This window comes from Alligator mississippiensis, chromosome 1 (assembly GCF_030867095.1).
Source record: "Alligator mississippiensis isolate rAllMis1 chromosome 1, rAllMis1, whole genome shotgun sequence".
NCBI lineage: Eukaryota > Metazoa > Chordata > Crocodylia > Alligatoridae > Alligator > Alligator mississippiensis.
The window spans coordinates 103091410-103114317 of NC_081824.1; the positions used below are offsets into that span (position 1 = coordinate 103091410).

Genomic DNA, 22908 nt, shown 5'->3' on the forward strand with positions numbered 1-22908 from the left:
AAGGGAATCAATATTATGTTTAGAGAGCTTTTGTTACAGGGTGAAGAAAGAGGATTCTCAGAGAATTACCAGTGAGTAATTTTCCTGTATTTATCTAAGCACTTCTTTCTGAAGTCTGTGAACAGGTATCTCTACTTTTACCCAGAGATTTTACCATACATCTGTGGGGCTCAGTGTTCTCTTCCTAATGAAGCAACAAATAATTTATTAATAGCACAACAGTCTGTTTCCTATTGCCTAGCAACAAATCACCACAGGTGATACTTCTTTAAGAGCAACCATCACTTATTCCTTGGAAAGTTTCCCCTACTGAATATTTGGATGATATTTCCTATAAAAGCAACAGCCTTTTAAGAGCAGCATAGTACCAGGGCACTGATGTACTGCTATTAAGGCATCAACTGAACAAAGAATTAAACACGAAGCAAAAAGTTCAGAGAATTGGTACCAGGATGACAGTATTTAGGTACAGTATAGGAAGGAATTTAAGGAATTACCCTCCTACCTCCACTCCCATTTGCTTGCATTACACATCTTCCCTTCCCCACCCCACTCCATCTCCACAAGGTGTTGCCTGCTTTTGTCCATTTTGGGGGAGAGACCACACCCGTCTCCTTGTTTCTACAGTGTTAAGTGTAAGGCGACCTCAATCCACACTGGTTATGACCACATACAAACAAAGATAAAAAAACCCACCTCATTTTGTAACAAAATTTATTTCTGCTCTGTAGATACAAATCCCAAACATCAAACAAACTTCCAGTGGAAAAATACTAGCCAGTAACAAGGAAAACTTTATTATTTAATAAATAGAACTTTGGCATTCAAAATTCTAGCTGTAAACCCTACTTTAAAAAAAATTACAAAAAGAGGCAAGAACAGGCTAAAGTCAAGCCAGCCAGTGGCTCCTTAGCTCCTTTACACTGAACACATTTAGATTAAGTCATGACAACTCTATTTACATGTGAGGTATTCTAAGTGGTTCGAAAATTGAACCCAATTTACAAAACTACCAGTCTTTATAAGGACTGATCCAGTACATAGGTCAGCTGTGCTTTTAAAAGGTAGCGCTAGACCCTCCTTCTCCAATGCTCACCAAATGATATCCTGTAGTTAACAGATATACAACGAACACTTTCTGATTGAGTCTCCAGCTCACTTTTCATGTACAGAAAATCTGAGATTACTAAAAGCAGACTAACTTCCAAAGTTTATACCTAGTACCTACAGCACTTAGAGATTATTTCTAGATATTATGTAGGAGGGTCTTTACTATAAAAACCTAAGAACAGAAGATCTGTAGTTAGGGGAAACAAGGTGCAATCATAAATGGACATTTTTGCATCTAAAGTTGTTTAGGGAATATACATTTACTGCGGGCAAAAAAAGGCACAAAGGTGTGCAGCAGTGGAACTGCTATTGCTAATGAACTCTTGATATAAGATAGTCTGTTTAGATAATCTTTAAAATACACTGACCTGTTTTCAAATTTTAAAATGCTGATTAGCTTAAGGGAGAGAGCTTTTTACCTCCTCACTGGAAAACTTGATTTCTCAATTCAATCCAAAGAGCCAAATTCTACCTCCAGTTAAATCCTGGCTGTCCACTGTAGCCACATAGTCATTGACATAACTGGACCCTTATGATTTCATTGAAGAATACTGCATGTGGCATTACGTAGCTGTGGGAGAGTGGATAGAAGCTTGAATAAATGATCAGGGCAAAAAACCACTTTGGCTCTACTGGCAGTTTTGAATGGTTATAGCAACCTAAATAAATTACAAGATTATGCACTATAAACCCACACAACGAAAGATAAGAATCAAAGGGCCTTGTTACACAGTAATTTTGGGCAGCTCCTGGAACTCCTAACCCCTGGATTGTCTGCACATTAACACCTTAAAGTGGTTTTAAGTGCTCATTATGTGGCTCAAAGTGACACCCCTTTAGGCAGGATTATTTCTGATCTACACTACCCAGTTCCTGTTCCATTACCGTGTGGCCACTTCCCACAGATATGCTGCCCAAGTTGAAGTCCTCCAGTATCCCAGGATCTCTTACACCCCTGCCCATAGAAGCCTGTCTTGGTTCACGAGCCCTCTAGTGGCAACTCACAGCTGCAGCTCCCAGTCCTGCTTCTGCTCACCAGCCGTCTAGTGGCAAGTCACAGCTGTGCAGATGCGGGACAGCGAGACAAGGTTTCTAGACTAAGGGTATGACTGCTCCAAACTCCAAGCTAGTCAACCAACTTCTGTGGGGCTCACAACCTGATGTGTAACAAGGTCCTAAGTCATGTTTTCATAATTCAGCTCAACTACTCTATATAGCAATTACACAGCATCATGTATAGCTTGCCCAGAGACAATACTCTCCAAGCCATTTTTAAAATACATTCTTGAATACAGTAGTTATTACTGTAAATATCACCAAAAGGACTGTATAACTTACACCTGAAACTATACAAAAGTTACTGTACATGATTCTGTTAGTCCACTAATGGGACTATCCATTCAGTTTTTCAGCCCTTGAGATTGTCTCTAACAGCTATAGCAAAAAGTTGTCATGACTAAATCAGTTTACTAAGCAATGCCAATGTTAACATTCATTAATTAACCATATCATATTAAATATGTTGAATGGGACCACACGCACTACTTTTAACCAGTTAAACAACCATGCATATCTTACTTAGACAAAGCTTATTCCATTTAGAGACATTTGTAAACTGATGCATATATCAAGAGCTACTATAACAGCAGGTCCAATTTTAAGAAATCATGAAGAAAAAAAAAATACCGTATCTGTGGTCACTTAATTCTAACTGCACTGCTAATTTGCATCTTTGGCTCATACATCTGTCCTTTCTCTCCCTGCTTTAATTTAACTGAGGCAGATAAACTCAGTGTTACTTTAAATATCAAGTGCTCTATGTTTAAACATAAATACTAGAGGTGCTGTAATAGAAATTGCTAATTAGAGCATCACCATTCAAAAAATTACAACTAAAAAGGGACTTTCAGACTGGGAGAACCTACACATACTTTGGAAGTGTATAGGCACCTACTGTCCAAAAAGCTGAAGGTGTTTTCCAACTATTACTTCATTAATCACAACTTCCGAGTGTACCACCCGTATTTCAGAGATGGGACAAATGGAAGCAGAGAGATTAAATAACCTCTGAACATTACAGAGCAAGTCACTGGTAGAGAAAAATATATAATCCAAGAGAAATTCCTCCTTTTTTCTCCCCCTCTCCCACACACACACACACACACACACACACACAATTCAGACCTGGAATACATTTCCCACTTATGGGTTTTGATTTTTCTTGTTTACAGAAACAGTAACAGCAAGCCCTATGCTACAAGTAAAGTAATTTATGTGACCCTTTTTGTGCAAATATGCTTAGTTGCAGTTCTGCCCTAGTGTGAAAAGTCCCCTTTTAAAGTTGCCACAATAGTTCCATTATAAATCAGAATTTCTAGGTATTTAAAAGGAAATGGCCCTAAAAACCAAGTTCTTGACTGAAACATAGTTTCGGGATAAAAAGAAAAAAAGCTCTCTTTAATGTAATGACTAGATGGTTTCAATAGTAAGGATGGAAGGACCAATTTGTGATACTTCTTAACGCTCACAACAAAGCTGCTTCAGGCTGAGTAAATGATCTCTTTAAAAAAAATACTGTGAAGCATTAATATAAATACTAAATGGATTTTCAGAGACCTGGGTTGGGTGTAGGTACAGATATCAAGAAAAAAAACTGCTAAATAAATAAAATTATGTAGTAGTTAGAAAAGACTGGCCAGAATTTTTTAAACTACTACATTTTTTTAAAACTATTTTGAAACACCAAGCAAAAGACTGACAATTTCAAAGTCAAAACTGCCAGATTATCCATGGACTATTTCTTGCTGTCTAAAAATAACAATTTTGATGTTAAAGAAACTTAAGACTGCAACTGCTTTATCATAGATTTGCGCTCTCAGTCACAGCAACTGAGGTTATCAAGCACTGTCCTATCAGCTGTTATAATTACACAAACATGCTGCATATTATTTACTCTCAAAACCTTTTCATTTTTAATGACCTTAATTGTTGAGAATCAACTCAATATTTAATAATGATACAGTGTAAGAGCCAGCTCAGCATGGAAATGAGAACTTATTTGCTGTGGTTTTTCCCCCCTGAAAAACAAGCGAATGCAGTTGCCAGGCTAAGTTCTGCTCAGAGAGAACACTACATTCCTTCAGGCTTGCAGAGGGGCTCTCCTGACTGCAGATTAAAACTCAAAGAATATCTTTGGGTTCCCATATGTCTCTCCTTTAAAAAAAAAAGAAAAAAAGAAAAAAATCCTTCTCTGCAGGACTAGAGGAATCTAGGACCCCAAAGAGCATGCAAAATGCTACAGTCTTCACATAACATTCTGAGTTTGTGCAGCACTGACAGGATTGGGCCTTGATCGTGCAAGAGGCCAAAACCCCTACAGCTCTTCCTTTCAAGTAAATGGTGGAGGAACTGTGTAGAACTGGGCCCTTGATGTGCAGGCTGTACACATTTAAAATGGAGGCAATTTAAAATGTCTCCAGTATTACCGTTTCTGAGGGAGTGCTAGTCTTAAATTTTACACGTCCTGGTGTTTGTGAGGGTGCGTCCCAGCTGTCATATAGTTAAACACCTTGTTTAAAGAATGGGTGCATAAAAAGGTTTGATATCAGCTTATGATTAACCCACATGCACCTATAGATATTTTAAACTTCTCTATTCATATGCTTAGGGTGGAGGGAACCAATCAATTGCAAATGAACATTAGTGATCAGTTACTGAAAATCACCGGGGGTCAAAGAGCACTACGGTGAGTGACTGCTTTCTACAACCATCCCAAGTGCAGTTTCCATCACAATGACTTTTGCAGAATGATCTGGCTCCACCACCCATATTTCTATACCTATGGGTGCCTGACCCCGTCATGCCCACCTTTCAAAACAACAGCGGAGTTCAGATCTCTATTGTGTAACTGTGAGTACAGTAGTAACAACAGTGCCTTTTTCCAACACTTTGCTTTGACTCCAGAAAACAATATAACCACATGAAGTAATTATAATAAGCCATGAGAGAGGAAACAAAATTTTACATCTCTATAATAGGAACGTTCTTCACAGCTTGGTCCTATGTTCAGTAGTTTGGAGAAAACAAGACGTTCTTCTAGTCTGTACCACTCTCTTCAAATGATTTTGCCCACTTCCCAGATTCAATATGCACAGCCCACTGAAAACTTCCAGGACACCCATGTGCAGCTCATATGCAACTTGCTATCTTCCAATATGGCTCCTCAATTGAAATGCAAAGAACTGTAATGCAGCAGCATTTAATAATGTAGTCATTGCTGTCAGAGCAAAATGTTATCATTGGGTAATGCAGTTGTCTCCCATGTCCTGAGCATAACGGTCTGATATTATTGTCCTTAATTCATCAATATCCTTTCGTAACTGACACACATCCAAGAGTTTCTTGGAAAGAGTTTCTCCGCTGTGGTAATGCTCACTCTCTTCAGCCGAACTGCTCATTGCTGTTGAAATACAGGACACAGGGTTAGCACTTTCCATAGTCAAGACATTTGTGAAAACCTGCATAAACTCAATCAATTCTGAAAGGGCATGCCGGATTTTAATCCAATGACACCAGAATAAATCAAAACAGTGTTTGGTGCAATTCAAAGCAATTTCTGAATTTACTGTAGTTCTTTCAAAGAAGTATTAATGGGAAATCCTCATAGTCTACTTCATTCCACCTTGATAAGGGGCACTGGGAAATCTGTGGCAGAACTTCCCAAGTTCTGGTGGCAGACTTTTCTCAGGTGGAGGGCTTGGGAAACTGGACCAGGTCAGCCTGGGAAAAGGGACAAAAGGCAGAATATGGTGTTCCTGCAACTTGAGAGCAAAGTAATCCCAAACAGCCCAAGGTAAAATTAAAGTTTATTCCCCCTCCGTAGACATCCCAAATCAGATGCTAATGGGATGAATCCAAGATGTGTGTAGGAGTTCTTGCTACTATAGTGAGGTATAATTGGTACCTCTCACTGTCAGTGAAAGTCTGCTTAGTGGTAGGGCTATTTGGTCAGTTGTGATCAACACCCAACACCAGTAAAATGGCAGTGTACACTGACAAAGAGGAAGTCACAAACAGCTCACCTAAACTGTAAAAGGTATCCCTAGTTGCAATGCTTTCCTGACATATGGCTTGAAGGCATACTCTTGAGATTCAGATCAGGTTTAAATTAAGTTTTAAGACTGAAAGCATGTTATGGATTGCACATGTAATCAACAGTGCTGATTGTCTTTATAGAGCATTGGCTGCCTCTGCGCCATTTGAACAGGTCCTTCCTGGACCCAGCTGGAAAGTAAGAGGGAGTATCTAATCTTGTCAATCAAATACAAATCCATCCAACATTCCAAGGGGCTGGCTGAGAAAGACTAGGACTTTACCCATATCGATTCCTCTGCTGTGTACACATTACTCCATAAACATGGCTGTACTACAGTGAAATACTGATGCAAATTAGTAAGATCCTAGAGTATCTTCTTTCCTGTCAGATCGCCTCCTGTTGTAACTGATGTAATCTCTTAAAATTAGGTCAGAGTATCATCGTCAATCAAATGAAAAGATCCCAATATAATACCACCCTGCACAAGGAAGTGGTTGTGGAAAAGCTGTATGCAACACGTTCTTTAATCACTAGTAGTGAAACTGCACGGCTGAAAGCATGTTCTCTGGGTTAGAAAACTGGGTGTATTTAATGCCCAAGGACTGGGCAAAACACACTGACTTGCCCAATTCCCAATAGTTTCAGCTGGATACGGGTTCTTCCTTTCTGTTCTACTCTATTGTATGTGTTGTTATGAACAATCGAACAGCTGCTGAATTTCACTGCACATGAGGGAGCACTGCCAATATGGAAGATGTGGGGACTGTTCATGATTTTATTTTAAGAGCTTTGGAATTCTTGCAACAAGAGGCCCCACATGTGGTATGTAGCAGAGTCTAAAAGCTCAGCATGCAAATATGTAATACCTACAACCTCAGAGTAACTTAGAGGCAATACTTAAAACTTGGAGCTAATTGCAAAGCCAAAACTACTTGAAAAAAAAATGCAGGAAGAGTGCCATTTCATCTTCCATGAGAGGGGCAGAGGGCATACGCCTGCATCAGACCAAATAAGATTACCTTATTATAGGCTGTGTTGTTTTAAAGTAAAATATAAATACTGCAAGATAATATAACTTACATCTGATTCCCAGCAATAAGGAAAGGTTAGGCTCCTTGCCCTGAGCTCTCTGGGTAAGAATACTGCACAGTGCTTTCAAGTCAAACAAACAATGGGACATTTCCTTGAACAACTGATCCGCCACTGGCATCTTTGCAGACACTGGCTGTCTGGACTCTTCCACATGGCATATCTGCTCCCTCAAAGAGGCGTTCTCTTCCAGGAGTCTTTGGTTCTTTATGAAAACAAATAAGGAAAAAGGCCATGTCATTTTTTTTACTTTATACCTGCCAACATTCGTTGCAAGAGCTGAAGATTTCTGATATTCACTGTATAACACCAAGCTTCTGTTTCAAGTGGAAAACAATACAAATAACAATGAATGAACTCAGAGAAATACCAACATCCATTAGCCAACAGGTTCAGGTCTTGCTCAGACTTTGGGGGAATAAAAAGAAAGAAAGAAAGAAAGAAAGAAAGAAAGAAAGAAAGAAAGAAAGAAAGAAAGAAAGAAAGAAAGAAAGAAAGAAAGAAAGAAAGAAAGAAAGAAAGAAAGAAAGAAAGAAAGAAAGAAAGAAAGAAAGAAAGACTTTGACTTTTAAGAGACCTTTATTCCCCGGAGGGTGATGACTCGGAGCCAGTCAAAAGCATGTACAAGGACGCCCGAAGCTCTGGGCCTCGTGGACAAGGCCTGGGCTCATGGCCTGCAAGGCCTGCCCGTACACTCTAGTCAAAAAAAAAGACCAACCAACACAACGAACATAAGGACTATTTACAGTATTTACAGTTCTGCCAGCAGGGACACCCATGGAGGCCTCCGGGGTCGACCCGCACGAGCAAAAGTCCAGGGCCTCGGCCCGCTCGACGCGTCTCTGCGGCTTGAGCAGCCGGTGGCATCACAGAGCGAGGATCAGGCGTCCCGCCTCGACCCGGCACAGCACCCCCTCGAGGGCCCAGCGCTCCTCAAAGGCGGGCACCGTCCGCCGGAGGACAGCGTGCTCAAACTCGAGCGAGAGGCGGGCCCGCACCAGCAGGCGGAAGAGCTGCAGGGCGTCGACCATCCCGGTGCCGCTGAGCTGGTTTCGCCGGCTCTTCAGGGTGGCCATCGAAAGAAAGAAAGAAAGAAAGAAAGAAAGAAAGAAAGAAAGAAAGAAAGAAAGAAAGAAAGAAAGAAAGAAAGAAAGAAAGAAAGAAAGAAAGAAAGAAAGAAAGAAAGAAAGAAAGACTTTTGACTTTTGACAACTTTATTTCACAAAAGATCAGGTACAGAAAGCAAAAAAACCATCAAACCACACCAAAGAGAAACCATTCCAGGACATTCAGAACATCACACCGTGACAAACACCTTCGCAGTAATACACATCGTGTCTAACATGCTATTTATGTATATAGCCCTCGAGAAACGAACAATTCCACCCTTCCCTGTCCCATAGTACACGTACAAAACCCTTCAACTTCTCACCCCGAGAAAATAAACAACAGCAGCCTGGTGAGGGCCCAGGGCACGGCACAAGCCGGAAGCCACAGTCCGCCACCGCACCTGCCCGGTCGCCCAGACCGGTCACGACATCAGAGCGCGTATTTGAGACGGCCGTCCTCCACGTGGCACAGCGCTCCCTCAAGGGCCCAGAGTGCCTCAAAGGCGGGCACCCCCCGCCGGAGCACAGCGTGCTCAAACTCCAGCGAGAGGCGCGCCCGCACTAGGAGGCCAAAGAGCCGCGGGGCATCGTCTGAGCCGGTGCCGGCAAGCCGGTTACGGCGGCTCTTGAGGACGGCCATCTTGGCCTGGCCCAGCAAAAAGTTGGCCAGGCAGATGGCGCCCCGCTCGGCCGCCCGGTACGGGTAGGAGCATATGTAGGTGGTCTCTGAGAGGCTCCTGCCCAGCGCCCGCAGCGGCAGCTCGAGGGTGGCAAAGAGCGGCCGCAGGCGGGGACAGTCCAGGAAGGCGTGAAAGAGATCCTCCTCCACGCCCCCAGGGCAGAAGGGGCAGGCCGTCGAAGCGGCTGGGTCAAAGTGGGACGCAAACGAGCCAGTGGCTAGGATGCCGTGCAGCAACCGCCACTGCAGGTCGCCAGTCTTCTTGGCGGTCGGCGGCTTATACAATGTGCGCCACGCCGGGTGGGCCGGTGGGGAAGCCGGTGGCCCCAGGCGCCGTCGCCACGGTGTATCAGGGCGTCCCGCCAGCACCTGAGCATGGCGGACACAGACCACCCAGGCATACAAGCTTCTACGCGATAGAGAAGCAAAGGGACAACCCGTGTCACTATCGGGAGGCATGGGGAGCCGCAACAGAGTGCCCGGCCCACCGGCCAACTCCGCGGCCACAGCCGGGGTGACCGGCAGCGAAGGGAAAGCCTCGCTCGCGGCATCCGCGGCCCGCGGGATCTGGCGCGCACGGAGATGTTCGTCCAAGGCGGCCGCCGCCACCGGCGGGAGGGCGGCGCGGATGTCACGCAGGAGATGACCCATGGTGCGGATGGAGCGCACGCCCAGCCGTGCGGCCAGCGCCTCGGGCGAGAGCCAGGCTGACCGAGCGGGGTCCAGGAGATGGTGCAGGCGGAGGACACGCGCCTGGATAAGGGTGGCCGTGAGGCTGGCAGAGGCCAGGCTCGGCACGGAGCCCCACAGGGCTGAGTTGTGCACCAGAGGCTCCCTCAGCAGCTGCGGGAAACACAGTGTCCGGGCTCGAGGCTGGAGGCGGAAGGCAACCTGCCAGGCTCGTATCACACTGCGATAAAAGGCCGGAAGCACCGCCCAGTTCAGGAGCGTGGGTGTCAACAAAAAGAGCTCCCGGTCAAAGCCAAGGGCGCCGACCCTCTGTAGGAACCGGCACGCCAGTTGTTGCCATGGCAGCTGCTCCTCACTGTAAAGCAGTCGCTGAAGGGCCTGCAGGCGGAAGGCCGCCACCCTGCTGGCCAGGTCAACCAGACCCTGGCCCCCCTCGGCAACAGGCAGGTGAAGGACGGCTCGTGGGAGCCAGTGGCGCCCATCCCAGAAGAAGTCCACCAGGTTGCGCTGGAGTCTCTCCAGGAGATCCGGTGGGGGGTCGAGCACGGCGCACCGGTGCCACAAGGTCGCTGCCGCCAGGTTGTTGATGACAAGGACGCGCCCCCGGTAGGAAAGGCTGGGCAGGCGCCAGCGCCACCGCTGCAGGCGGGCCTCCACCCCCTCCTCGAGGTCGTCCCAGTTACGCGCCATGAAGGCCGGTGGCCCCAGGAACACGCCCAAGATCTTGAGGCCCTCGCGGCGCCATGTGAGCCCCCCCGGCAAGTCCGGGGGGAGCGTGCCAGTCCATGCGCCAAGCAACAAAGTATCGCTCTTGGCCCAGTTGATGCGGGCGGAGGAGGCGCGCTCATAGGCACGCTGGCAATCCGCCAGGGCCCGCACGTCTTCCTGAGTGTTGAGGAAGACGGTGACATCATCCGCATACGCCGACAGCCGGAGACGAGGCCTAGCGGACGGGCCGGTGGCCACTGGCAGGGCCACACCACTCAGGCGGCGTCGCAGGGTGTGCAGCAGCGGCTCGATGGCCAGGGAGTAGAGCATGCCCGACAGCGGACACCCCTGACGAATGCCCCTGCGTGCGGGGAACGGAGCACACAGCACACCGTTCACCTTGAGCAGGCTGGAAATGTCTCGGTACAAGACCCGGAGGGCCCCGGTGAAGAGGGGCCCAAAACCAAAGGCCTCCAGAGTCTGGAAGAGATAGGCGTGGCCCACCCGGTCAAAGGCCTTCTCCTGGTCTAGAGAGATGAGGCCGATATCGAGGCCAAAGAGCTCGCTAGCCATGAGTAGGTCCCGCAGCAGGAACAGGTTGTCTTGAATGGTCCTGCCCGGCACGCAGTAGCTCTGCTCGGGCCCGGTGAGAGAGGCCATGACCGCGCGGAGGCGGGTGGCCAACGCTTTGGCCAGGATCTTATAGTCCGCGCACAGCAGGGAGACCGGCCGCCAGTTCTTCATGTAGCCCAGGTCTCCCTTCTTGGGCAGCAGGGTCAGCACCGCTCGGCGGCAGCTGATCGGCAAGACCTTGTCGGCGAGGCTCTCCTGGAAAACGCGCAGGAGGCTGGGGCCGAGGAGAGGCCAGAAGGTCTTGTAAAACTCAGCAGGCAACCCATCGAGGCCCGGGGCTTTGCCGGAGGCGAGGCCGGCCGTGGCGGCCGCCAGCTCTTCCAGGGACAAGTCCCGCTCAAGCTCTCCGGCCTCCAGGGCATCGAGACGTGGTAGGCCCTCGTGGAGTTCCCGCGTGGCCTCGGGGCACGACGGCTCGGCCGCAAACAGGTCACGATAGAAGGCGACGGCATGTTCGCGTATTTCGCCGGGCTCTGTAATGACCCGGCCCTCAGGAGTCTTGAGATGGTCCAAGACTTTGCTCGCTGCCCTCCGCCGCTCCAGGTTGAAAAAGAAGCGGGTCGGGGCGTCAGTTTCCGCCAGTTCCTGGCAACGGGCGCGGATCCTCGCGCCGCGGGCCGCGCTCTCCGCCAGGTCGCGCAGACATCTCCTGCGGAACCGGAGGCTCTCGCTCAGTGCCGCGTCGCTGCCAGCGGCCAGCAGAGCAGCCTCGAGCTCCGCCACGTCCTCCTCCAACTCCCGGATACGTCGGCGCGTCTCGTTCACGGCCAGCTGGGTGTACTGCTGGCAAAAGGCTCGGATCTGTACCTTGCCCACGTCCCACCACAGCTTCCAGGAGGAGTGGCTCGATCTCGCAGCCTCCCAGCTCCTCCAGAAGTGGGCAAAGCAGTCCCGGAAATAGGAGTCCTGAAGCAGGCTGGCGTTGAGACACCAATAAGGTGCCCGCGCACAGGCTCTCCCCGGCAGGCTCAGTTCACTGAAGGCTAGGTCATGATCTGACAGACCCGAGGGAGCGATGCAGCTGCTGCGCAGGAGTGGCAGGTGGTGCCTGGTGACATAAAGGCGGTCGAGGCGAGCCATGGTGACACCGCCGGCACCCATCCTGGCCCAGGTGTACTGGCGCGCATCAGGATGCAGGGCTCGCCAGATGTCCACGAGGTCTGCCCCCTCCAAGGCAGATTGCAGCTTGCGAGCGGAGGGCAGGTGGGGTTCAGGCCCTGTGCGGTCGAGGCGCGGGGCAGTGGTGCAGTTGAAATCCCCACCGAGGAGGAGCAGGTCATCATCCTCGCTAGCGTCGCGCAGGAGGGCAGCCAAGGTCTCGAAGAAAACGACCCTCTCCTGACCATCGGAAGGCGCGTAGACGTTGATGAGCAGCAGGCGGTGTTGTGCGAGGGTGACGCGGACGGTCAGCAGGCGGCCGGGGATGACCTCCCGCGGCACCGCCGCGTCAAGCTGCAGCTGTGGTGATAAGAGAGTCGCGACCCCAGCGCTAAGGTTGGTGCCATGGCTCAGGAACACCTGTCCTCGCCAGGCAGCCCGCCAGGCCGCCTGGTTGAATCTGTCAGAGTGCGTCTCTTGAAGGAAGGCGACGGCCAGCCTCTTCTGTCGCAGGAGCTCCAGGACGGCTTCGCGCTTCACCGAGTCTCGACAGCCGTTGATGTTGAAGGTGCCAATGATTGTGGCTGCCATGGATGTGGGTGTGGGAGAGGAAGAGCAAAGCAAGGTACGGGTGGAAGAACGAGCACCCAAGAGCAGAGCAAGGCAGTACAGACAGGTCAAGGAAGGCCTACTGTGCCCTACTCTAGTCGAGGGACCCGCCCAAGTCCCACTCAGCTCTCACCCTCTGGGCAAGCTTCTCCAAACGGTAAGCCATCTGGCGTGTGCCCAGATCCCGCTGCATGAGCTTGGCAGCTGCCCTGGCACCCTTTACGAACACTTTGGGGTCTGTGCACCACTGAGTGATGCGTCCTGCTACGTTCCTCTGCCCCTTAGTTAACTTCAAGAAGGACAGGAGTCCCCCATAGTCTGGAGGGACCCAGGGGGGCTCCGCCAGCTTGGGGTGGATGTTGCCTAAGGAAGAGCGGCGAGTCCGCACCCCCGGCGGGAGCTCGTCTGCAACCGCAGCATCGACACCCTCGATGTCTAGACACATCAGCCGCCTCTCATCGTCCGAGTCAAGGACCGGCTCCACGAGGGCATTCCCTGTCTTCCTAGGGGGGGAGAGGCCATCCCGCTCACGACGCCTCTTGCGAGACTCAGTGAGCTGGACCTCCATCTCGTCAACTTCTCCATCTAATCCACCAGGCTGGGGCATGTCCAAGGGGGTAGCAGACTCTCCCGCCACCCCCGAGGCCAGGCCACCAGAAGAGAGGCATTCGCCACCATCCCCGCCGCCGCCCGACTCCGGAGGCTGGGGGACAGGCGAGGGGAGAGGGACCCCTGAAGCCCCCTCCCCCTCCGCTAAGTCTGCCCCGCCGACAGCTACATCCAACGGGGTGGGTGGTATGGCAGCCAGAGCGGGGCCAGGCTCTTTAGTGGGGGGTCCCTCGGCACTGGCCGAGGAGGGCAGGGCATCCTGAGAGGCCCCCCTCATCTTCCTCTCTTTGTCCTCCTTCTTCTTCTTCTTGGTGGTAGTGGGCAGCTGCCCCTGTGCTGGGGACGGGCCAGACTGCCCTGCCCCCCCAGCCGGCGGGGCCCCCGCACTGAGGGCAGGGGGCGCCACAGACGGGGGAGGCGGCGGCGGGGCCTGGGTAGTAGCACCAGCCTCTCCACTGGACGATGGTTTCACACCAGAGCCCCCCGTCCCCTGAGATGGAGTAGGGGTGGAAGGAGGCTGGGAGAAAGAGCTCCCTGCTTCCCTGGGCCTGCCGCATGTCCCAGAAGTCGACGCGCCGTCTCTCGGCTCTGCCGCAGGTGGCGATGGTCCGGCCGCCTTGCCCTGAGGGCACTGAGCAGCCAGGTGGGAGGAGCCGCCGCACTTAAAACACGTAGTCTCTCCCACAGACAAATAGATAATATACCTCCGACCCTCGAGCGTGAAGCTCAGGGAGCGAGGTAGAGACTGGGGGCCCTCCTTGAGGAGCATAAAGACCTGCCTCCGAAAAGACAGGACGTGCTTCCGCTGAGGGTCCTTGCTTCCCATCGGCAGCCGGCGAAAAGGACTCGTAAGAACTCCATAGGCCTCGAGTCCCCTGGCCAGCTCCCGATCAGAAACATGTGGTGGGATGTTAGAGATCACCACCCTCACTGCCTGAGTCTCTAGGGGCGTGACAGGGTAGTGGATGCCCGCAATGTCTAGGCCCTCAGCACACACCCTGTCAACCAAGGCAGGCGTGCTCAAATAAATCATCGGGACCGTGTTCACACGACCCGCATAGCGGATCGTACGCCATCCCAGGAGCGCAGCCAGAGCCTCCATGCAAACCTCAAGCCCCACATGGAGAGGGGCATGAACCCTCAGGCCATGCGTCAGCGGGAGGTCCCGAGAGACATCCTCATGCCAACTGCCAGGTGTAGGAGCAGCCATCCTCACTAGGACAGGGTTAAACTGCAAAGCAAAAAAAACTAAGGGAATGAAAAGAAAACTTAAACACAGGAGCTCAAGGCCAAGCTCCCGGGAATGCGGCCAAAACAGAAAGTGAAGATAAGCCACTGAAAGGGAGGGAGGGATTTGGGGGGTGAAGAAAAAAAAAAAGCGTGGATAGAACAAAATAAGAGGGGGGGGGAAAATGCACCCCTCAAGCGGCAAATGATAATAGAGAGCTCCCCACAAAGGGGGAGGAGGGTGGGGGGGGAAAAAAGCGGCAGGGGAAGGAGGGGGGGGGGTTAAAACAGCAAAAAGAAAAAAGAAAAGGAAAACTAAAGGGTGAGGGGGGGATGGAGGGTTAATTAAGAGCACCTCTGGAAGGCAGGCTAATGGAAAAGGTAACTCCCCGTAACGAGCAGACAGAAAAAAGAGAAAGAGAGGGAAAGAGACAGTAAAAGAGAAGGCTGCGAGAAGCGTCTCACAGACAAAGAAACCGGAAGCAGAGGGGGAGGGAAGAGAGAGGAGAGAAAAGTGGGGGTAAAAGCTGCAAAAAAGCAAGAAAAGAGTCAGAAAGCGAAATAAACAGAGGCTAGAGACCTTTAGAGAGGTGGGAGTGAAGCAAGAAAAGAGATAGGAAGCCGGGGAGTCTTACGCTCGGGATCGCCCCACGCAGCTCCAAGCGAGCCTGGTCCGAAGCGTCCAAAGCGGAAGGAAGGAAGGAAGGACTTTTGACTTTTGACAACTTTATTTCACAAAAGATCAGGTACAGAAAGCAAAAAAACCATCAAACCACACCAAAGAGAAACCATTCCCGGACGTTCAGAACATCACACCGTGACAAACACCTTCGCAGTAATACACATCGTGTCTAACATGCTATTTATGTATATAGCCCTCGAGAAACGAACAATTCCACCCTTCCCTGTCCCATAGTACACGTACAAAACCCTTCTTCTTCTCACCCCGAGAAAATAAACAACAGCAGCCTGGTGAGGGCCCAGGGCACGGCACAAGCCGGAAGCCACAGTCCGCCACCGCGCCCGCCCGGTCGCCCAGACCGGTCACGACATCAGAGCGCGTATTTGAGACGGCCGTCCTCCACGTGGCACAGCGCTCCCTCAAGGGCCCAGAGTGCCTCGAAGGCGGGCACCCCCCGCCGGAGCACAGCGTGCTCAAACTCCAGCGAGAGGCGCGCCCGCACTAGGAGGCCAAAGAGCCGCGGGGCATCGTCTGAGCCGGTGCCGGCAAGCCGGTTACGGCGGCTCTTGAGGACGGCCATCTTGGCCTGGCCCAGCAAAAAGTTGGCCAGGCAGATGGCGCCCCGCTCGGCCGCCCGGTACGGGTAGGAGCATATGTAGGTGGTCTCTGAGAGGCTCCTGCCCAGCGCCCGCAGCGGCAGCTCGAGGGTGGCAAAGAGCGGCCGCAGGCGGGGACAGTCCAGGAAGGCGTGAAAGAGATCCTCCTCCACGCCCCCAGGGCAGAAGGGGCAGGCCGTCGAAGCGGCTGGGTCAAAGTGGGACGCAAACGTGCCAGTGGCTAGGATGCCGTGCAGCAACCGCCACTGCAGGTCGCCAGTCTTCTTGGCGGTCGGCGGCTTATACAACGTGCGCCACGCCGGGTGGGCCGGTGGGGAAGCCGGTGGCCCCAGGCGCCGTCGCCACGGTGTATCGGGGCGTCCCGCCAGCACCTGAGCATGGCGGACACAGACCACCCAGGCATACAAGCTTCTACGCGATAGAGAAGCAAAGGGACAACCCGTGTCACTATCGGGAGGCATGGGGAGCCGCAACAGAGTGCCCGGCCCACCGGCCAACTCCGCGGCCACAGCCGGGGTGACCGGCAGCGAAGGGAAAGCCTCGCTCGCGGCATCCGCGGCCCGCGGGATCTGGCGCGCACGGAGATGTTCGTCCACGGCGGCCGCCGCCACCGGCTGGAGGGCGGCGCGGATGTCACGCAGGAGATGACCCATGGTGCGGATGGAGCGCACGCCCAGCCGTGCGGCCAGCGCCTCGGGCGAGAGCCAGGCTGACCGAGCGGGGTCCAGGAGATGGTGCAGGCGGAGGACACGCGCCTGGATGAGGGTGGCCGTGAGGCTGGCAGAGGCCAGGCTCGGCACGGAGCCCCACAGGGCTGAGTTGTGCACCAGAGGCTCCCTCAGCAGCTGCGGGAAACACAGTGTCCGGGCTCGAGGCTGGAGGCGGAAGGCGACCTGCCAGGCTCGTACCACGCTGCGATAAAAGGCCGGAAGCACCGCCCAGTTCAGGAGCGTGGGTGTCAACAAAAAGAGCTCCCGGTCAAAGCCAAGGGCGCCGACCCTCTGTAGGAACCAGCACGCCAGTTGTTGCCATGGCAGCTGCTCCTCGCTGTAAAGCAGTCGCTGAAGGGCCTGCAGGCGGAAGGCCGCCACCCTGCTGGCCAGGTCAACCAGACCCTGGCCCCCCTCGGCAACAGGCAGGTGAAGGACGGCTCGTGGGAGCCAGTGGCGCCCATCCCAGAAGAAGTCCACCAGGTTGCGCTGGAGTCTCTCCAGGAGATCCGGTGGGGGGTCGAGCACGGCGCACCGGTGCCACAAGGTCGCTGCCGCCAGGTTGTTGATGACAAGGACGCGCCCCCGGTAGGAAAGGCTGGGCAGGCGCCAGCGCCACCGCTGCAGGCGGGCCTCCACCCCCTCCTCGAGGTCGTCCCAGTTACGCGCCATGAAGGCCGGTGGCCCCAGGAACACGCCCAAGATCTTGAGGCCCTCGCGGCGCCATGTGAGCCCCCCCGGCAAGTCCGGGGGGAGCGTGCCAGTCCATGCGCCAAGCAACAAAGTATCGCTCTTGGCCCAGTTGATGCGGGCGGAGGAGGCGCGCTCATAGGCACGCTGGCAATCCGCCAGGGCCCGCACGTCTTCCTGAGTGTTGAGGAAGACGGTCACATCATCCGCATATGCCGACAGCCGGAGAGGAGGCCTAGCGGACGGGCCGCTGGCCACTGGCAGGGCCACACCACTCAGGCGGCGTCGCAGCGTGTGCAGCAGCGGCTCGATGGCCAGGGAGTAGAGCATGCCCGACAGCGGACACCCCTGACGAATGCCCCTGCGTGCGGGGAACGGAGCACACAGCACACCGTTCACCTTGAGCAGGCTGGAAATGTCTCGGTACAAGACCTGGAGGGCCCCGGTGAAGAGGGGCCCAAAACCAAAGGCCTCCAGAGTCTGGAAGAGATAGGCGTGGCCCACCCGGTCAAAGGCCTTCTCCTGGTCTAGAGAGATGAGGCCGATGTCGAGGCCAAAGAGCTCGCTAGCCGTGAGTAGGTCCCGCAGCAGGAACAGGTTGTCTTGAATGGTCCTGCCCGGCACGCAGTAGCTCTGCTCGGGCCCGGTGAGAGAGGCCATGACCGCGCGGAGGCGGGTGGCCAACGCTTTGGCCAGGATCTTATAGTCCGCGCACAGCAGGGAGACCGGCCGCCAGTTCTTCATGTAGCCCAGGTCTCCCTTCTTGGGCAGCAGGGTCAGCACCGCTCGGCGGCAGCTGATCGGCAAGACCTTGTCGGCGAGGCTCTCCTGGAAAACGCGCAGGAGGCTGGGGCCGAGGAGAGGCCAGAAGGTCTTGTAAAACTCAGCAGGCAACCCATCGAGGCCCGGGGCTTTGCCGGAGGCGAGGCCGGCCGTGGCGGCCGCCAGCTCTTCCAGGGACAAATCCCGCTCAAGCTCTCCGGCCTCCAGGGCATCGAGACGTGGTAGGCCCTCGTGGAGTTCCCGCGTGGCCTCGGGGCACGACGGCTCGGCCGCAAACAGGTCACGATAGAAGGCGACGGCATGTTCGCGTATTTCGCCGGGCTCTGTAATTACCCGGCCCTCAGGAGTCTTGAGATGGTCCAAGACTTTGCTCGCTGCCCTCCGCCGCTCCAGGTTGAAAAAGAAGCGGGTCGGGGCGTCAGTTTCCGCCAGTTCCTGGCAACGGGCGCGGATCCTCGCGCCGCGGGCCGCGCTCTCCGCCAGGTCGCGCAGACATCTCCTGCGGAACCGGAGGCTCTCGCTCAGTGCCGCGTCGCTGCCAGCGGCCAGCAGAGCAGCCTCGAGCTCCGCCACGTCCTCCTCCAACTCCCGGATACGTCGGCGCGTCTCGTTCGCGGCCAGCTGGGTGTACTGCTGGCAAAAGGCTCGGATCTGTACCTTGCCCACGTCCCACCACAGCTTCCAGGAGGAGTGGCTCGATCTCGCAGCCTCCCAGCTCCTCCAGAAGTGGGCAAAGCAGTCCCGGAAATAGGAGTCCTGAAGCAGGCTGACGTTGAAACACCAATAAGGTGCCCGCGCACAGGCTCTCCCCGGCAGGCTCAGTTCACTGAAGGCTAGGTCATGATCTGACAGACCCGAGGGAGCGATGCAGCTGCTGCGCAGGAGTGGCAGGTGGTGCCTGGTGACATAAAGGCGGTCGAGGCGAGCCATGGTGACACCGCCGGCACCCATCCTGGCCCAGGTGTACTGGCGCGCATCAGGATGCAGGGCTCGCCAGATGTCCACGAGGTCTGCCCCCTCCAAGGCAGATTGCAGCTTGCGAGCGGAGGGCAGGTGGGGTTCAGGCCCTGTGCGGTCGAGGCGCGGGGCAGTGGTGCAGTTGAAATCCCCACCGAGGAGGAGCAGGTCATCATCCTCGCTAGCGTCGCGCAGGAGGGCAGCCAAGGTCTCGAAGAAAACGACCCTCTCCTGACCATCGGAAGGCGCGTAGACGTTGATGAGCAGCAGGCGGTGTTGTGCGAGGGTGACGCGGACAGTCAGCAGGCGGCCGGGGATGACCTCCCGCGGCACCGCCGCGTCAAGCTGCAGCTGTGGTGATAAGAGAGTCGCGACCCCAGCGCTAAGGTTGGTGCCATGGCTCAGGAACACCTGTCCTCGCCAGGCAGCCCGCCAGGCCGCCTGGTTGAATCTGTCAGAGTGTGTCTCTTGAAGGAAGGCGACGGCCAGCCTCTTCTGTCGCAGGAGCTCCAGGACGGCTTCGCGCTTCACCGAGTCTCGACAGCCGTTGATGTTGAAGGTGCCAATGATTGTGTCTGCCATGGATGTGGGTGTGGGAGAGGAAGAGCAAAGCAAGGTACGGGTGGAAGAACGAGCACCCAAGAGCAGAGCAAGGCAGTACAGACAGGTCAAGGAAGGCCTACTGTGCCCTACTCTAGTCGAGGGACCCACCCAAGTCCCACTCAGCTCTCACCCTCTGGGCAAGCTTCTTCAAACGGTAAGCCATCTGGCGTGTGCCCAGATCCCGCTGCATGAGCTTGGCAGCTGCCCTGGCACCCTTTACGAACACTTTGGGGTCTGTGCACCACTGAGTGATGCGTCCTGCTACGTTCCTCTGCCCCTTAGTTAACTTCAAGAAGGACAGGAGTCCCCCATAGTCTGGAGGGACCCAGGGGGGCTCCGCCAGCTTGGGGTGGATGTTGCCTAAGGAAGAGCGTCGAGTCCGCACCCCCGGCGGGAGCTCGTCCGCAACCGCAACATCGACACCCTCGATGTCTAGACACATCAGCCGCCTCTCATCGTCCGAGTCAAGGACCGGCTCCACGAGGGCATTCCCTGTCTTCCTGGGGGGGGAGAGGCCATCCCGCTCACGACGCCTCTTGCGAGACTCAGTGAGCTGGACCTCCATCTCGTCAACTTCTCCATCTAATCCACCAGGCTGGGGCATGTCCAAGGGGGTAGCAGACTCTCCCGCCACCCCCGAGGCCAGGCCACCAGAAGAGAGGCATTCGCCACCATCCCCGCCGCCGCCCGACTCCGGAGGCTGGGGGACAGGCGAGGGGAGAGGGACCCCTGAAGCCCCCTCCCCCTCCGCTAAGTCCGCCCCGCCGACAGCTACATCCAACGGGGTGGGTGGTATGGCAGCCAGAGCGGGGCCAGGCTCTTTAGTGGGGGGTCCCTCGGCACTGGCCGAGGAGGGCAGGGCATCCTGAGAGGCCCCCTTCATCTTCCTCTCTTTGTCCTCCTTCTTCTTCTTCTTGGTGGTAGTGGGCAGCTGCCCCTGTGCTGGGGACGGGCCAGACTGCCCTGCCCCCCCAGCCGGCGGGGCCCCCGCACTGAGGGCAGGGGGCGCCACAGACGGGGGAGGCGGCGGCGGGGCCTGGGTAGTAGCACCAGCCTCTCCACTGGACGATGGTTTCACAGCAGAGCCCCCCGTCCCCTGAGATGGAGTAGGGGTGGAAGGACGCTGGGAGGAAGAGCTCCCTGCTTCCCTGGGCCTGCCGCGTGTCCCAGAAGTCGACACGCCGTCTCTCGGCTCTGCCGCAGGTGGCGATGGTCCGGCCGCCTTGCCCTGAGGGCACTGAGCAGCCAGGTGGGAGGAGCCGCCGCACTTAAAACACGTAGTCTCTCCCACAGACAAATAGATAATATACCTCCGACCCTCGAGCGTGAAGCTCAGGGAGCGAGGTAGAGACTGGGGGCCCTCCTTGAGGAGCATAAAGACCTGCCTCCGAAAAGACAGGACGTGCTTCCGCTGAGGGTCCTTGCCTCCCATCGGCAGCCGGCGAAAAGGACTCGTAAGAACTCCATAGGCCTCGAGTCCCCTGGCCAGCTCCCGATCAGAAACATGTGGTGGGATGTTAGAGATCACCACCCTCACTGCCTGAGTCTCTAGGGGCGTGACAGGGTAGTGGATGCCCGCAATGTCTAGGCCCTCCGCACACACCCTGTCAACCAAGGCAGGCGTGCTCAAATAAATCATCGGGACCGTGTTCACACGACCCGCATAGCGGATCGTACGCCATCCCAGGAGCGCAGCCAGAGCCTCCATGCAAACCTCAAGCCCCACATGGAGAGGGGCATGAACCCTCAGGCCATGCGTCAGCGGGAGGTCCCGAGAGACATCCTCATGCCAACTGCCAGGTGTAGGAGCAGCCATCCTCACTAGGACAGGGTTAAACTGCAAAGCAAAAAAAACTAAGGGAATGAAAAGAAAACTTAAACACAGGAGCTCAAGGCCAAGCTCCCGGGAATGCGGCCAAAACAGAAAGTGAAGATAAGCCACTGAAAGGGAGGGAGGGATTTGGGGGGTGAAGAAAAAAAAAAAGCGTGGATAGAACAAAATAAGAGGGGGGGGGAAAATGCACCCCTCAAGCGGCAAATGATAATAGAGAGCTCCCCACAAAGGGGGAGGAGGGTGGGGGGGGAAAAAAGCGGCAGGGGAAGGAGGGGGGGGGGTTAAAACAGCAAAAAGAAAAAAGAAAAGGAAAACTAAAGGGTGAGGGGGGGATGGAGGGTTAATTAAGAGCACCTCTGGAAGGCAGGCTAATGGAAAAGGTAACTCCCCGTAACGAGCAGACAGAAAAAAGAGAAAGAGAGGGAAAGAGACAGTAAAAGAGAAGGCTGCGAGAAGCGTCTCACAGACAAAGAAACCGGAAGCAGAGGGGGAGGGAAGAGAGAGGAGAGAAAAGTGGGGGTAAAAGCTGCAAAAAAGCAAGAAAAGAGTCAGAAAGCGAAATAAACAGAGGCTAGAGACCTTTAGAGAGGTGGGAGTGAAGCAAGAAAAGAGATAGGAAGCCGGGGAGTCTTACGCTCGGGATCGCCCCACGCAGCTCCAAGCGAGCCTGGTCCGAAGCGTCCAAAGCGGAAGGAAGGAAGGAAGGAAGGAAGGAAGGAAGGAAGGTATCACGGGAGTTTTTGGCCACCACTCACCAAGTACGAATGGCTAAAACTCCCAACTACATGCTTTCATTCCATCCTGGCAGTTTGTCATTACCTGGACTATTAGATCTTCAGGGCAGAGACCATCTCTTTACTACATGTCTAACAGCAGTGGTGCTCAGCCTCTGAACCACAGAAATGTCTTGTCCAGTTTGCAGGGTTTCCCACGGGTCTAGAAATTTGGTGGTAGGGGTGTGGTAGCCAGAGCCAAAGCAATTAATGTGACCACTGCTCCCCAATCACCACGTTTTCCTGGACCCCAGGGGAACCCTGTGGTCCAGATGTTATGGTCCTGACAAGCCAAAGTACATCAACATGCAGCTGTGTTGCCACCAGAACCAGCCAGCCTTGCACCACTCATTTGGTCCCTGAGGCCAGAGATTGAGCACCACTTTTCTACAGCAACAGGCACAATGTGGCTTCAGTTAGGCCTTGAGGCCCTGCAGTAATATATTTTTCATGTTAAAATAATATTGAAAAAGGCTTTTCAGTTTTTACTTACTTCAAGCAAAGTCTTATTTAACTGCTGTATATTCTTCTCTTTTTCTTCAAGCTCATTTGTGATCTTCTGAACTGTTAATTCATCTTGTAAAATCTTCTCTTCCAGGGACT

General features: G+C 53.9%; 1 protein-coding gene across 1 annotated transcript in view; it reads right to left on the reverse strand.

Annotated features, from left to right (window-relative positions):
• Positions 1-697: 697 nt before the first annotated feature.
• CEP85L (centrosomal protein 85 like) overlaps positions 698-22908 on the reverse strand; it is a 200968-nt gene continuing 178757 nt past the window's right edge. The window contains exons 11-13 of the mRNA XM_014597387.3: positions 22799-22906; positions 7286-7499; positions 698-5569 (exon numbers count right to left, since the gene is read on the reverse strand). Of these exons, the coding sequence (XP_014452873.2) occupies positions 5406-5569; positions 7286-7499; positions 22799-22906 (486 nt within the window). The 3' untranslated portion in view covers positions 698-5405. The remainder of the gene's footprint in view (positions 5570-7285; positions 7500-22798; positions 22907-22908) is intronic.